The 18,351-nt window shown below is 43.7% G+C and overlaps 1 protein-coding gene across 1 annotated transcript in view; it reads left to right on the plus strand.

Annotated features, from left to right (window-relative positions):
- RNF207 (ring finger protein 207) overlaps positions 1 to 18,351 on the plus strand; it is a 1,144,530-nt gene that overhangs the window by 331,408 nt on the left and 794,771 nt on the right. Inside the window, exon 5 of the mRNA XM_044063578.1 lies at positions 2,527 to 2,602. Coding sequence (XP_043919513.1) covers positions 2,527 to 2,602 — 76 coding nt within the window. The remainder of the gene's footprint in view (positions 1 to 2,526; positions 2,603 to 18,351) is intronic.

Here is an 18,351-nt window from a genome sequence, read left to right on the forward strand (position 1 = left end):
CCCCATCTGTTGGGCTGTCAGTTGCTGGTACATGAGGTTGACTGTACCTCCTCCACTGGCATGCATGGGCAGGACAAAACAGCACTGTAATCACCTCACTCTTACAGCAGCTCCCAACACATTCTGCTGTGTTATTTCTGATGCTGTTGCTAGCATGGTTGCACCATGAATGTCAGCATTCATAAATGGGTATGTGCCATTTCAATTTAGAAAAAGAAGTTAAAACATTTTGTCTGAGATTTTGCTGTGACTGCCAGTAAATTTGAGCTTGTCCCTCAATTTGTTTATTATTATGGCAAAGAAAAGCTATGTTTAGTCTTTATTTCTAATCACAGCCTTTGCAAATATACATTCAAGTGATGAAGAAGATCACACAAATCAATAGTGCTGAAAGCTATTTCTAGCGAATATGTGTAAATTATTAAAAATTTACTGAAAATTTTGTGCAAGACAGAACAGACAACAGAGCTGTGACCCCTCTTTAAAAGAAAAAAGAAAGGGAGCCCAAAGGAATTCCTTTAAAGCCATGTCTTTCTATAAAAGCTTTAAATTAAAAGGAAAACTTGTGATGTCAATATCTGCTTTATTTTCTATTTTGTTAAAATGCACTGAAATATAGTTAAGAGCTATGCCACTGCAGATTAGAGACTGAATGGCTTGAACTACAGTAGTAGTTGACATTTATCCCATTATACTTTTACTGCTTGACAGTACCTCTGGGAAAGATTTCAATAGGAAATTTGAATCACACACATTCCTATGCAGACTGCTTCTCAACTGTAACTGCCTGGATGTATAGTAGCTCTGGGAAATCAAAAAAAGCTGAAAATTTAGATAGAAGGGAAAATACTGGATGGGTTATTGGCTTCAAGTATATGGGAGGGCTGGTTGAGAAGAAAGGAAGTCTGAATGAGGAGGTCATAGCTAGAATCAGAGGCTAGAGCCAATTGGCACAGAATGTCAGGGGTAGTGTGTGACAGAAGAATGCCAAAGAAGCTGAAAAGTAGCTGTACTAAATGGTAGTGTACCCCCCAGTACTACTTTATGGTACAGAAACCTGGAATGTGAAGGCACAGCAGGTGAGAAAGCTAGAGGTGATAGAGATGAAGTGCCTAAAGTGTGTGGTAGGATGCACACTGTGGAACAGATGAAGAAATGAGCACATAAGAGCAGAAGTCAGAGTAGCTCTAATTGCAGAAAAAGTCAAAGAACAGATTATGGTGGTTTAGGCACACATGCAGATAAGCAGAAGACAATCTGGTAAAGAAGATTTGGGACAAACAAGAAGTAGGTAAGAGGAAACAAGGATGTCCATTAGAGAGCTAGATGGATTGTGTGAGAGCAGAACTGTGACAGGCATGACTGTCAAAGAAAGAGGGAGAGTGGGATTGAAGAAAAAGAGATAGCAACCATTTATGCAATACCCCAACCCCATGTAGAAAATGGGAAAATAGGGGTTGATGATGGTGGTGGTCATGATGATGATGATGTTAGCTCTGCAGATCCCTAGTGCAATACAGCTGAACACTCAGAATTATTCACTCTCTACAGTTTGCTTGAAATGCTAATGACTGACTGTGGACAACAAGTTGCTTCCGTGTAGTGAGCATTATTTTTATAGATAATGGATTCACTGTGGTACTGGCATATATCTGTAAAACTCAGAGGAACTGGTATATGCACCTCTATAACTAGCAGGTTATTGGGACGCATTAATGCTTTGTTCATCTGTCTGAAAGTGCTCACCATATTATTGTATAAAGGAGTGCTCTTGAAACAGATGGCTTCATAAGACAGTAGAATCAGTAGTTTTCATGCCATCACCTCCTACAGTGGATTTATTTACTTGTCTTAGCATACATCCGTCTATCAGCCATAGTCATTTTTTCCCATTTTATTGCAAATGGGGTTGGAGTGTCATATCAACAGTGACTGCCACCAAGTGGCTAGCCCTGCCACAGTTGTTCTTCCACACCACACACAAACACTCAGACTCACACCTTTGGCCGATTTAGAGTGTCTAATCACCCTACAGCATGTCTTTGGAATGTGGGAGGAAACCGGAGCACCAAGAGGAAATACATATGAACAAAGAGAGGACATGCAGACTCCACACAGAAGGCACAACATCTGAGAATAAAATGAGGGAACCTCTTGAGGTTCTGTGAGATGACAATGCTATCCAATGCGCCACTGTGGCACCCATGTCCTTGTATTGGTCTATCTGCCTTTGTGGCCCAGTTTAAGCCTAGCCAACTCCCTTCAAAGATGAGAATCAAACCTTGTACCTTATGTCTGTGAGATAAACATCTTAAGCCCAAACATCAAAAAGAAAATTAATTTAAGAATATCATTACGAATATCAAAGATGTAGAATAATGATTAAGCCATTTTAATGCATTGAAAAAATTGAGTGACTAGTTGACATGTGTAGGTAAATGATTTATATTCAAAGATATCTTGAAAATGTATTATTGCTTCCTGTAGTATGGTCAGAAGCTTGATTGTTTTACTTTGTGTTTTCAGGGAAAACCGGGCACACTGTATCGATATTGAAACAGCATACATGCAGGGCTGTGAGAAACTTGACCAGGCAGTAATGGTAAGGCAGAATTTTATTTAAAGCTGCCAGCAATGTTTTTGTACAATATCTCAGTATGATATTTGAATTTATAAAATACCATAACTTATAAAAAGCCTGTAAAATCACAAATGCAATAAAAAGCTTTAAAAATATTGTGGTTAAGACTTATTACAGCTGAATTTCATATTTTGTGTTTTTTTCAGTATTATGACTTGTTAGAAATGATCAATTCTTGATCTGTTCCTAAGAGTCCCAAGCACATTTAATAGAATTAGTTACAGACTGGAAGTAAGTATGCAGTCAAATTGATGTTTATTTTTCCTTCTTCTTCTTCTTTACAAGAATAGGGTGTACATTATTGTTCTAGTTCACTTTTCAGTAATTAGGTTTCTAGTGATGCCAAGTCAGACATCTTTTTCAAATATATGATTAACTGTACTTTCCTCTGTAACTCATAGGGCAGGATTCACGAAGCCTCCGTGTAAGAGTTACAAGGCTTACACGGAGGCTGCAGTTAAACGGTGTGACGTCAGCATGCCATGCATATGCATGAGGGCATTCTGAATCACACCTAAGGCTAACACGGTCCATGTAAGACAGTAGGGGGTGTGTCCATAGGGCGAGCCCTGCAAACGGACACGCCCCCAGAAGAGTAAAAGTCCCAAAAGTAAACCCCCATGACAGAGTCCGTGTAAATGTGAATAAACACAACACAACACATGTCCCCACAGACTATGAACATAAAATGTAAAAATGAACATGTTATATTTTTTTTTATAATTTTTAAAGATGTTTGCCCGTGAGTGCGCTCGTTTGTGCGGGCATGCCCGTCGCTTAGCCACAGTTAGCAGTCAGTGGAAAAGCATATAAGAACTAAATATGCAAAGTAAGCCAAGAAGCAATAGCGTAGTGGTAGAGATGTCGGCTGAAGAGGAGGCAGTCATGGTTCGAGCCCCGACAATATCAATATTTATTTTTAGTGAAATAAGCACGAAACAATTCCCTGACATATATGTACATATATAAAATTATATTTTATGTAAAATGTAATGAAATGGGCCATGTATTTTGAAGAAATGTGAGATAATAAAAAAAAAAAATGTCAGATGTGCCTACAGCTGAGCTACAGTCTAACAAGTTGAGGATATCTGCCTGTAGGTGAGCAGTGTTTTAACAGGTGTAAAATGAGTGCCCGTAGGTGAGCAGTGTTTTAACAGGTGTAAAATGAGTGCCCATAGGTGAACAGTGTTTTAACAGGTGTAAAATGAGTGCCCGTAGGTGAGCAGTGGTTTAACAGGTGTAAAATGAGTGCCCGGGGTTGAGCAGCGTTTTAACATGCTGAAACTGTGTGCCCGTAACTGAGCTGAATGTAATATGTGTGCTGACAGGCAAATGACACGTAAACTGGAGTAACCCGTTTGCGCGGAGCTGCGCACCGCGCCAACAAGCTAACCGACGTGCAACGTTGAGCAAGCTGTATCAAAACTGCCTTTACACAGACACACCTCCTAGCCTGTGTAGACAGTCATAAAATATAAAAAGCAATGTCCAGGCTCGAACCCAGGATACCATGCACCATAGTCAAAGTACTGAACCACTAAGCCATGACAGTTGCACTTAGAAATGCAGTAATAGCATATATATAGGAATGAATAGAAAGAGGAGCATGACAAAGCAGGTTTTGTGAAGCTGATACAATTCCAAAATGGCCAATCACAGATAAGTGCGGGAAAAACGGCATATATAAGCCCCATAGGCGGGAATACACAGCATAACCGATTGTGGAACTGACTTGCAGCCAGGATGGCAGGTGTAGGAGAGGGTAGTTGCTTCCGAGCACAGAGGTGGGGCGTTGAGGAGTCCAAATATATGGTTTGGCTCCTCATCCATGATAATGAGGCCCAACTCATGCAGGGCCAGGTCCTGTGGGGAGCATATAGGGCTGAGGCGTGGGACCGGTTGGCACATGATCTCACCAGTGCCACAGGAATACCAAGGACTGGTGAACAGGTCCGTCACCACCATGCGGACCTGAAGAGACGGAAGCAGGACCAACTGAACCGTTGGATCCAGGAGGCCCGGCAAATGCCCAACACCCCACTACTGAGTAAGTTACATGTAATTATTTATGTAAGAAATTAACCTAGCTGATATTATGGAGATGTGTATTCCAATATTACTTCATTTATATTGCAGCTGCAGGTGTCCGTTCCCTGAACCGTCGAGCCTATGCCGATAGGCTGGTGCGGTTGCGCCACCAGGCAGGTCAGTAATTCTCTCCCTGTAACTGTAAAAAAATATATAAGTATGACAGTTTGCAAAAGAGTGCAGTGTAGTCACTTATTAATAAAATGTGCAAGTAACAAGTGTAAGAGAGTTTGCAAGTATTGCTTGATTACAAAAGTGTGATGCAGCCTGTAATCCAAACATAAAAATGAAACAAGTCTGAAATAAAGATGTCCCATCTGTAATATAATAGCACATAACCTGCAGCAGGCTGAAAAGTACAGCTACAGAAGCTGAGTAAAACACGTGTGAAATATATCCCTGTTTAAATTCTGAAACATGACATAAGTGAGACTGTTGGAAAGGATTGTTATAACTAAAAGTAAAACATGTCAGTAAAGCCTAGAATTAAGTACCATCCTGAATTGTAAAAATAAAACAAGTGAGAGAGTGTGAGAAAGAGGTATGAATCCACCAATAAAGTAGTAATAACTCCTGAATAAAGTATACTGCATTCAGTACAGAATGAAATGAATGTGACAGGCAGAACCAAACAGCAACATGTGTTGAAAAAAGTACTGAAGCTGGAATGTGTGTCCCAAAATCTGGATATGGTGCTCTCAGTTTGCAATATGCAGATAGTATGGTTGTATGAAATACCAAACATCCACAGTTGTCTATACCCATATAAAGCAAATGTAGCAGGATGATGTAGCTGAACAGAGCCAGATATGAATGTGTATGAATAAATATGAAATGTATATTGATGTAGCAGTAACATTCCTATCACCAACCTGAATTAGTTATCACATAGGAAACTGTAGTCAGACCTGTGGTGTGTATATATCTGCAGCTAGTAGAAATGTACAGCATATGTATAGGTATTTGAAGTTGTTAATGAAATATTTCTTCACCCTACCCTATAACCACAAATAATCCATTCCACGTGAAATGGGTATGTGCATTCACAATTAACACCCCTGGACATTTGTCCTGTTGGTTCATACATATTTGCATGTACATTGATGCATGTGCCCTGTTCATACATCCAAACCTGATGGCCTGTTGCCATCAATCAACCCTGCATGTTGTTGGATTGTGTATTGATGTTCAAATTATGCATGTGTTATGCTTGCTGTTCAATGGCTTGAATTTATGGGTTTTTGATTAATGGGAATACTAATGCATGCTGTTACAACTAATTGTGAATGGTATTGCACGTTACTAACCCAAACTGTCATAACATAATGCAAAACATAGGACGACAGGGAAGGCGGGTTCCAGCGGACCCACCTCTCCCACCTCAGCTGGCGAGTGCACCTGGCAGTAGTGCCCAGGACAGACCCTCCTCCGGTGGCCCTGTGCCACCTGTGGGTGGAAGCGCTGCAGGGGATGGGGCTCATCCCCCCTCTGCAAGTGTGGCCGGAGGAGAACATCCACTCACCCTCCATAGTGTCCGGACTGTGGTGCGTAGGGAGATCCAGCACGCTGTGCTTGGGCCCTACGCCAGCTTGAGGCATGGGTGGCACAACTCACGGGCATGCCTGCTGCCTGGCCTACACAGCCCCCAGCACAGCCCCGTCCTGGGCAGTGAAGGCACAGTGGCAACTGCCGATGGGTGGGGATCTCAGTTCCACTGTTGCCATCTGTGGGCTCATGGGCTCGAGATATCCAAACATCCATCCCCGTCAATTGTGTAACCCCCCACATGTGTCATACACCACCCCTGTATGCGTCTTGTTTTTCTTGTCTGTTAACCTCCCCTACCTACCTCCCCAGCTATACCGACTTCCTGTACCTGACATACCACTCTCACCTGAAAAAAAAAAAAAAGGGCACTCTGTACCCACAAAAAAAATACGCACATACATAGCTGCCCATTTTGCACACGTGTCTGCTGGACATGTAAACTGGCAATTACAATTGGCTGTACAACAAATATTATTGTTGTCCTCACACCTCTATCAGGGGTGGAAAGTATCAAATTTCACACCAAATTCCAAACATATGCACAGCTGTTGCTGACGAACAAATGGGCAGCTATGGGCCTTTCCTACATCCTTCCTGCAAAACCCGAGCTTGTTTTCCTACTGTCCTACCCTCTTTGTGCCCCCTTTTGCACCACTTTCCTATCTCCCCATTTTCTTTAAAAGAAAATAGCGCGGGTGTACGCGAGAGTAAGCACTTTTAAGCAGTAGTAAGCGTGTGTGCGCGAAGCTAAGTGGCAGTGCGCATGCGTGACCTCCACGCAAACCAGCGCTAACCCACTTACAACTGCTTAAAAGTGCCTTAGTCACTCTGAATGACAAGGCCTGTAGTTTTCTCAGCAGCAAAATAAAATACCTCCCTCAGTCTCAAACCCAGGACCTTGGAAACACTAGTCTGCATGACTTACCACTACGCCATGACTCCTATACAAGAACATTGTGCTGGAAGAAATATATCATAAAATAGTAGGAATTAATGTAAAGGGAATATAGCAAGTCTAGTACACAAAGCATGTCATGTATATTTACTGTCAAATCTAGTGGATTTGTAAAATAGTACTGTGTGCTGAGAAACAGTCATGCTAGTTGGTAGCTACTAGGTAATAATGTCACAGTAGCCATCTGGCAAGCCACACACATACTCAGAGCAGGATAAACACTGCCATAGTTGAATAGTTAAGAGATCAGACATAGCAACTGTGACTGAGTTACAGGGATGTCCCTGATGTGAAAACAAATGTCAACTGTGCCCCACTGACACCCTGTCAAATGTACTAACAGTAGGCAGAAAGGTGTAACTACACATACAATGGTAACTATGACTGACTGAAGGTATGCACCACCTGCACGGCACAAATGGTGTACTAATACATATGCTTGAAATCACCCTCAGTCACAACTGCAGAGTATCAGAATATGTCATTGGAGTAACCCACTGCTATGTACCATTCCATGAGGATGATAAAAGATGCACCGGAGAGTATCTGAGGCCTGCTCAGCAGCATGATCAAATACCCCTGTAAGTGTCAAGGCCCACACCATGGCCAGACCACACTGCATGCAGTAACACCCTACCACAACAAACACATAGGGAATTGCTGCCCAAACAGATTTAGCAAGCATTACAAGCTGTGAATGTAAATGGAAAATAGGAAAGCCATAGCAACACATTACAGGAAACACGCCTAGCAGGCATACAAGGAGTGAATGTAAAGGCCAAATATTGAAGCCATAGCAACAGATTGCAAGAGCCACTGCTATATACCAGTTACACCACAATCCCCACAGGAAAACACACACACCCATATACACAGCATTACTAGTCGTAGGTGTCAGTTTACATACACACGGAGAACAGGACACTGGAGGAAGGAATACTCAGCTTACAGAACAACATGCATTGCAGTGTCTACAACACAGCCTGAAATATGAGAGACATACCAACCCTTACACTCACAGAACAGTGTCCACAGCAAACCAGCATGGTCCCCACCCTGATAATCTGAAAGGGCTACGCCTACCTAACAGACCTTTTTATAGCACAGTCCTGTAATCACAGTGAGAACTGCAATCACTACACAACAGGCTGCATGCAATTAGTAAATGCTGGCTAACAATTGATGCAGAGGCCATCACATGGACATGTGCAGATACCTACAAAAGCATCCTGTACTCCCAGTCCACACATGCAATACTGTCATTGCACCCGCTGGAGGTAGAGAGAGAGAAAAAAAAATAAATAAATACATAAAGAAAGAAAGAAAGAACGAAAGAAAGAAAGAGAAAGAAAAATAAAACCTGAAACAACAAAGCAAAGAGGCTGACAGCAGGCCAAGCAACTGCAAGCCTACACAAACAGCTGCAACAAACACAGGTAATGTAAAGTACTACTATAATACTCTACATACTGTGTACCCTCCAGATGTGTTATTGGTCTGTATCTATGTATATGAAGATGTGCATAGGGCCGGGGACATACTGAAACTGTCACTGAAGGCTCCACATACATATGTATGTGACGGTAGCTATGTGCACATAGCAATGTAGGTTGTAGTGCAATGTACAAGTAGGTTGTACAGTAATGGATGTTCAGCAGTACGTTACTGTGTGTATACATATGTGGAACTAAAAAGGAGTATATAGATATATATAACATGTGTATACGTATGTATATCGAGATATGTATGTATATATATATATATATATATATATATATATATATATATATATATATATATATAATATGCATATGTGTATACATAGATAGAGAGGGATGTAGAAATACATAGACATATATAGTTTCACAATGTCATAGTTTAGTACTAGGCTATCTGCAGACAGTGTATAGAATAGATTTAGAAACCTGCGCCTCTGTATAGTAGTGACACAGTGAAGACCACCCTACATAATAGCATTAGTTTACTGTGCCTCTGTCTAGTAGTGACACAGAGAAGACCCCTGCTGTAAACCTATGATCTCCCATCCACTTGTCAAGAATGTACATGAAGAGTGTCAGTGAGGGTCTCTGCCTAACATGAACTGGGATCCTGTTCCACAGTATGGGAAGCCTCTTAGTGATGGATCTGTCCCTACAGTATGTCCTATTCATATGTGTGCTGAGGTTTAAATCCATAGCTGTCGTGCTTCTGATGGATTTGGATTGTATGAGGTGGAACATGTCCATCAATACCTGATTGGACATGGCCTACTACATCAGGCACAGATCACCCCTACGTAGGCAGTATGCTATGGAATAGAGCTTGAGTTATGTTAGTCTGGCAGCATATGACAGTTGTTGCAGACCCTTGATCCTCCTGGTGATGTACTTATGGGGTCCCCCTAGCTGTTGCAAGTTCCAGGTGAGGTACATACCATTTGGGGCATAGTACACAGTCATGGGCCTGATAAGGGAGGAGTATAGGGGTACAATGACCCCTTTTGATGTGGGTGTGAATCCCTTCATGATAAGGTGGGCAAGGTAGGAAGTCCATCCAACCACTTTGGCAATGTGGGTGTCAAATGAGAGGTCAGCATTGAACAGTGTCACCAGGTCTCCGATTACTTTGTCTGTACTCAGTGGGTTATTGTCTATGTGATAATATGTAGGTACCTTGTCCATCCAAAAGGGTATGAGTATACATTACGTGGCATGCAGTGTAAGGCCATGACTCCGGCACCAGTTGTTGGTGTCTGTGAGGCCTGTCAGTAGGATGTATGTGTCAGCTGGTGTATCGCCTATGGCGCCTAGTATGCAGTCATCTTTGAACATTGTCAGCCACTACCCTCCCAGGTCTGCTTCCACATCTGAGAATGATATGCCGAACATGAGCAGTCCCAGGACAGAGCCCTGTGGGACACCACATGTGACTGTCTCTGAGTCTGACATGGCACCCGTAAGTTTGACTGTAGGGTTTCTATCCGTTAGCCGGTTTGCAACCCATCATGTGACATATGGATTTACATTTCAGCTGTTGATCATGTCTATGATGCCAGAGTGCGGTATTGTGTTGAAAGCTGTAGGCAAGTCCAGGTAGGCTATATGGACCGCTGTGCCCTCATCAATGGCTCTAGTGACTATTTGAAAAGGTCAACCAGGTTCATAAGGCAGGATCTGCCCTTTACAAAGCCAAACCGGGTGGGATCAAGTGTCTAAGTCCCAAATGTCTCTGTATGGGTACCATAATGATCCTTTCCATAGCGTTGCAGACCAGGCTGGTTAAGCTTATGGGGCGGTAGTTACCAGGGTCTGTAGAGGTGCATCCTGTGTGGAGTGGGACTACTGTTGCTGTATGCCAGTGTCCAGATACATATGCTGTAGTAAGGCTACGGCTGAATAGCATGTAATGTGCATGTGCAGCTCCTCTTGCAGTTCACGTAGCATGCAACCTGCAATACCGTTGGGTCCCATTAATGCTGTGTTTACAGCTCTGCTGAGGGTGGTTCCCAGCTGGACATCTGAGATGACAGGGAGGTTACACTCAGCTGGGATAAGTAATTCCACAAGTGTAGCTGAGTGAGGGGAGAAACCTGAACTGAACCTGTCTGCCAGAATGTTGGCATTATCTGTGTGTTCAGTGTAGCGTTTGTCACTGTGAACTAACTGTGAACACAACTGAGGGTTCCCACCCAGGTGTGTAACACAGCAGAGGAAGGCCTTGTGGTTATCTGTAGTGACCATAGTGATGTCCCTCTCATTGTTGACCTTGCATGTTTGTACGACAAAACGTATCTTTCTACTACTGCTGATCAGAGATGCCGTAGCTCTATGGAAGTATGCTCTGCTGTGCAGTAGCTACCTTCTGTTGTTATACAATTTGTTCAATGCTGGGGTCCACCAGACAGGACACCTGCCCTTGGTGGAGAGGGTCATGGTTTCATTTGTGATTGCATGATCCATGCATTCTTGGAGATGTCTGTAGAAAGCATATGTGATGGTGTCTGCATTGTGGGAAGTGGTTTACACTGGCCCAGTGGGCATTAAGGATACCAACTCAGTTATAAGAAGTGTAAAGTCGGCATGTGAGCGGTTTCTCACTGTAGTCTTTTGTGTTGTGGGGGAGGTGGGATATGTATATCCAGGGGGATTAGTCTGTGGTCAGATGTGACTAGTGAGGGGTATACTTCCAGTGTGTAGCACATTGTCCCCATGTTTGTGATGATCAGGTCTAGTATATTATCTCCTGTTGTGGGAGAGGTGACTAACTGTTCCATTGCATTTGACATAGTGAATTCCGGGAACCTTTGGGCTAGGGTGTTTGGGGTAGAATAATGCACCCAGTGTATGTTAGGGTAGTCGCAGTATCCCAATATGATGGTGTGTGGTGGGTCATTCATATCCTCCAATGTCTACAGGAAGGCTGACTGTGGTCCCTGAGATTGGGAGGGTGGTCTGTAACATGCTACCAGTTGTATAGCAGGTTTGCCGACGGTTATCTGCACCTGGATGGTCTGTAATGCTTCATGTGTTGCCACTAACCTGGAGGTGTGTGTGCCCTCCATGAATATGGACACACCCCCTCCTTTTTTGTTTTGTCCCGAGTCCTGGGGCCAAAAAGCATGATACGGGGTATAGCCTGGTACCGCTGGTGTGCTCTCAGCAGCCTTGAACCAGGTTCTCACTTACTGCACAGACATCGAGATTGGTAGAATATGTACGTACAGATATATGTAATACACACACATATATAGATATCTGTAGAGACATATACATATACAGATAGATCTGACTGACAACAGATATGTCTGTATATGACTATCTCTCTCTCTCTCTCTATCCCACCCCCTCACACTCTCACTCACCCTGTGTCTCTCTCTCACTCTCTCCCCCTCTCTCCCCACATCTATATGTATATATCTACATCTATATATACATATTTTATATACATATATACAAACAGATATATATCCATATACAGATATAAATATATCAATATATATATATATATATATATATATATACATATATAGACTGTGTGAGGCACATGTGTGCAGATGTCTTGCAACAGGTGCCTGGTGTCAAAGGCATGGAGTGAACACCAGTGTGGATACTGGAGTACCATACCCCATTCAAAAACACTGACACCAGTAACCACCACATATGTACATGCCTGCCCACCACTGCGTGTGTCAGGGGGGAACAGGGGCAACAAGTGTACAATAGGCTCCACATTGATATACACAGTGGCACACTAGTCCTGTAATACCTGTACATGGAATGTGTCAGCGGACATGGTGTGTCAGCTATGGACATGTAGGTTACTGTACCCCTCCACACCCCACAATGTCCTACATGGTATGTACCTCCCATGACAGCTACAGATATGGAGAAGGACACAGACATATGCAAGTAACTGTGTCAATGCACTCAAACACCACAGAGCACACACTACCTACATAGAGGTTACCACTGCTGGATATACATAGTTCGGTCACACCCATGACAGTTGTCTAACAACCATGGTAACACCTCCAACATCCACAACACAAATTACCTATGTCTGTCATCCTTGTCACTGCAGTATATAGCACATGGTGGAGGTACAGGACCCTACCCACAGATATGACATACCCTGTAGTAGACCACACAGAATTAAGAAGCAAGGCTCCCATGAGTAGATGTCAGACATACCCCTGCTGAATGTTATGCAGATAGGTAATATGCCATATGAGTCACCCTGTTTAACTGTTTGTAAGGAGCAGGTACGATCATAACACATGTGTCACAAGGGGCAGGGTAGCATAACAGTATGCTGCTGTAGGCCCAGGGCCAAAAGCACACTACCTACCTAGGACACAATGCACACCCATGAACACATTGCAAACGGAATATGTGAGGTGGAATGAGTGTGCTAGTGACTGGGTGCATGTTGTGTACTGGTGTGATTGCTCACCATGACTGTCTGTCTGTCATGGTAGTGTGTGTCCTTGGTGTGAGGCCAGAGACAGGTGTGTGAGGTATTGTGATCAACACATACTACATTGCCATATGTTGTGCTGTGTTACCCTGTATGTCACTGTGGTGTAGGTAGGGTTATGGCAAGTAAGAGTAGTGTGCATTACCAATGAAATATGTAACGTGCATTGTGTGCAGTGCATGGGCTGATAATGTTCCCCATACAGTACCTTGATACAAACCCCCAGTGTGAGGTTGTGTACTGTACCTGAAACAGTGTGTTGACTGCTGCAGTATACTAGTCTGTCGTATTGAGTGTGCCAGGTACTGTTACACAGTTGTCGGATGAGCACTGATATCTGGTCATGTACATGTGTATCCCCCAATAGACAGACAGATGCTATATATGGTGCTTAAGTTATATCACTGCAGTTGAGTATTATGTGTATTATGTGTGCTATAGTTTACTGACAGATATTGCTGACATATTTTCCTTCTCCTTTTCAGGGCCATGGTTCACCAGCGGAACCCTGTCTACTCCGCTGCAGAGGAGGAGGAGATACACCAGAGCCTGGTGTGGGATTTCGCTGTACTCTTTTCCCGCACCAGCCAGAACCAGCAGGTGAGGGCTGCACTGTGGCAAGACCTGGTCCATCGGGTAAATGACATAGGCACACATAACTGGACATATGAGCAGGTACGCCATCACTGCAGTGATTTAATTAGAAATGTCCATCAGTGTGCGTCGGATGTCCACAGGCAGCAGCTTGCCACAGGTGGTGGGGTGGCTAGACACCCCCCCCTCACCAGAATGGAGGGACTACTCCTGAGTGTTGTGGCTCCAGCACAGCAGCAACAACAACAGCATACATGTGTAGTGATGGAGGCTGGAGCCACACAGCAGCAGGACACAGAGCATGCAGGTAACATGCCATGTGTATAGTTGATCATTCTGTACACTGTTAGGTTATGCATGTGTGAGGTGTGTCCTCGTTTTGTAGCTGTAATCTTGGTAATTATTGTGCATTAGTGATATCCTCAATATCTGCAGTACACCTGTGGAAGCTAACTGTTGCACTACTGAACTGTATCATGCCCACAGTATCAATGGCACAGTTGTGCCCACTGACGATAAATGTCTCTTTTCTGCAGGTCCTTCTAGTGTAACAGCTAGGCAGCCTATCCATGCTGGTGAGTGTGTAATACCATTATTTTCAATACTCTGTATACTAATAGTAATAATAAACTGAAGCAGTAGTGCTATGTGTTTGATTGCAGGTGTGTTTATGTCTGTGGGTTGATATCTCATATACTGAGGTGTGTGCATGTGTGCATGTGTGCATGTGCCCATGTGCCCATGTGCGCATGTGTGCATGTGTCCATGTGTGCATGTGTGCATGTGCCCATGTGCGCATGTGTGCATGTGTGCATGTGCCCATGTGCGCATGTGTGCATGTGTGCCCATGTGCGGATGTGCGCATGTGTGCATGTGTGCATGTGCCCATGTGCACATGTGTTCATGTGTGCATGTGTGCATGTGCCCATATGTGCATGTGTGCATGTGCCCATGTGTGCATGTGTGCATGTATGCATGTGTGCATGTGCCCATGTGTGCATGTGTGCATGTGCCCATGTGTGAATGTGTGCATGTGTGCATCAGTGGTGGCATTGTGTACACATTGTAAACTGTGTTTCCTGTCTTACTCCCACAGGTTCTGGTGCTGCTCTGGTGTCGTGCAGCAGGGAACCTGAATCAGCTGCTGTGGATAGTGATAATGATGATACCTGTGTAATGGCACAGGTAGGTGTGCCAGGGTCCGTCATTGGTCAGCCAATTGACACTACACAGCTGTCGACCCCATCAATGCGCACAGTCATCCTGCCAATACATCCTTTGTCACCAATGTCACTAGGTGATGGACAGGATACAGTGGGCATTGACCAGGGTAATGTGGTACCGGTGGCACATGCATCCCCACACTGCAGCCATGGCCAGGGTCCTGACACGGTACCACACAGGCAGATGTCCATGGGTTCTCGTGGGAGCATCCGTGGGCATACCGCCCCTGTCATAGGTGCCCACAGAGGTCTTTCAACCCCAGCTATGTTTCGGGCTGTAATGCAGGCAGAGTCACGTATGTAACGGTACACCAGACAGGGTCTGAGGGAGCTGAGAGCATGTCGCACAGCCATGAGTGACAGTATGTGTGATGTTGCGGCTGCCATCCGCAACTTCACCGAGGTCATTGACAGACATTGGGGGGACACATTAGATCTGTTCCACAACTACATGTCCATGAGCCAGGGCAATGGTGGACGGTTGAGGCGTCGACGTGGCCATTGCGGACAACAACAGGGCCGCGGCCGCTCACATAGTGCCAGCAGTAGCCCCAGCAATGCTGAGTCTGTGCTGTCATCGTTCCGCCCCAGGAGACCATGTGCACGTGGCACTGGACAGTCCCAACAGGGACCTGTCTCCAGTCATCAAACACCTGCTTCTAATGACAGTACCCAGTCTGGCTTAGTACCTGATATGGTCCGTAGCACCCCTGCCAGGCACCGCTACCGTGTCCGTGGCCACAGACAGTGATCTGTATGACCTGGCAGGTACTGTCTGTGGCTGTCCACAAACACCTGTATATGGCAGCCATGAGGTGGGACTGTGTGCATTCATGCACACATGCAAAGTGATAACACCTAGGGCTACTGCATACATGCACACACTGCATCAACATTGCCCCATCTTGTACTGCTGTCCCTCACCAACACACACACACACAGACATGTCAATTGGTTGTATCAGTGGCAGACTCAGACATACCAGGTACACACCCTGTGCATATGATGAAACTGTGCCACCTCCTGCAATCTGTAAAATCGGTGCAGGAACAGGTTAACATGGTGCTGATGCACAGGGTGAGTACATAGACGTATTGTAATAGTATGATGTTGACAACAGTACAGTGTAATGAGAGCATTGTGGGTATATACCAGCATGCCTGATGCAGTTACAGTATGAATGTCATTGTATTGTTTTGTACACCCATAGTAATTACCACAGTGTTCTGTCTGCACATCTTTGCATACTGGTGGTGAGGCTATGAAGGGATGGCCACCTACATAGGTAGCAGAGGGGATACAACAATGTACATATTGATACTCAATGATGGCCATGTCAACTGCGAGTTGCATGCTGTCCACACACGACTCTGCAATGCAGATGTTTCAGGATGTTGATATCTGTGCAGTACTACACAACAGGTTCAAGGCCACATATTTGGCCATTGGCATGCTGACTGCAACATTTGCACACTTTATTTGGAGCTGTCATGGCTCCATTGTGTTATTTGCAGTAACGTACTCAGTTGTCAACTGAGTATATTTCTGCAACTAACACAACTCTTACACGGGCTGGTTTCAGCTTCGTGGATCGCTAATCTACCTCATTTACATGCCTTTTGGCTGCAAGTGGGGTGATTAGCATATCCACGCCCTGCCCATGTAAGAGTCATTTTAGCTGTCTCTTACACGGGATTTCGGGCTGTCCCTGGATCGCGATGGCTGCATGGAGTCTTACACGACTCTTAGACTCCGTGCAAGCCATCGTGAATCCTGCCCATAGTCTAGAATCTTCTTCTTCTTCTTTCAGCTTTTCCAGGTTAGGGGTCGCCACAGCGGATCACCTTGTCCGCTCATGATTGGCAGTGGAGTTTTACGGTGTCGAGTTGCCAGCCTGGCACCCAACCTTCCACAGAAGGCACACACACACGCACACACTCACACCTAGGGCCAATTCAGAGTATCCAATCCACCTGCAGCATGTCTTTGGGATATGGGAGGAAACCAGAGCACCTGTAGGAAACCCACACGACCACAGGGAGGACATGCAGACTCCGCACAGAAGGCACCCCAGCAACTCATAGTCTAGAATAGTGATATTTTATGATTACGACAATGTTGCACATGCATGACTACATATTTTTATTAGATATCTACTATATTTCACCTTGTCCTTATACAACATTTGTATCCCCTCACCATGTGCTGCTGAAAATAAATCCACATTTCCATGTCCTATCCACTGAAGTGTAAGGCCATCCTTTCTTGGGCAGATTACTATTGAATGACTGATTACTTAGCTCTGGTTACCGATTTAGACAGATAACAATGTAGAGTGAAAGGAAACTACACTGTTTGGGAAAAACAGCTGACATACAAACCAAACTTTGTATGATGTGCTTCAGACAGTTAATAAATGCCTTAATGTCTTGACTATGTTGATATTTTTCCAAGGAAACTCACAATAGATGTCTTTACTCTAGACTAGAGCGGTGTGCTTGTCTATGTATAAGTGATATTTTTTTCCCTGGAGGACAACTAAATACATGCATGGTGCAAAGATATTCATAACAAAATGTATAAATAATTATACAAGTCTTGCTATTATTTCCTACATAATTGGAGTTTATTTTTAATCCAGTGGGGTCCAAAGTCTGATCATCAGCCACATTATTCTTCCCCAAGTTGATGTTTCCTGTAATAAATACTGTGGAGATAAAAATGGGGAAAAAAGAAGTGTCCCTGCCTAATAATCCTGCAGAAAATGAATCAGGTTTTGTAAATATTTCATTCCTAGATGATCAGTTTGTTACTATCATTAGTTTTTTTTTTTTTTACTGTGATTTATCACAATTAGAATCGCATTTATTGGTCGAGTATGCATGCATACAAGGAATTTGACTCCAGTTTCAGTGACTCTCCAAGTATGAATTACATAAATGACATACATACAACTACTAAAAACAAAACAAATGACATACATGCAAGTATTAAGAACAAGACAAAAAAGTAAATATACATATACATATACATACAAGGTGCAAAGTGCAACTCAGTGCAAGAAATACTGAAATAAACTTCAAAAGAAACAAGTATGAGCAATATGTAAACAATACTGCAGAATCCTTGGAGGCTTGGGAAAAAGAATACCCCAACCTAATAAGCTGAGTTAACCGTTTATGAACTTGATGGGCTGTGAAAAAAAAACTGTTCTTATATCTGCTTGTTTTGGTGCATATTAATCTATAACAGCTGGCTGATGGTATTAGTTCAAAAAGATGATGCCCTGGATGTGAAGGGTCGGCAATTTTTTTTTATTGGAT

This window comes from Protopterus annectens, chromosome 2.part1 (genome assembly GCF_019279795.1).
Source record: "Protopterus annectens isolate FY-2018-M chromosome 2.part1, PAN1.0, whole genome shotgun sequence".
Lineage (NCBI taxonomy): Eukaryota > Metazoa > Chordata > Ceratodontiformes > Protopteridae > Protopterus > Protopterus annectens.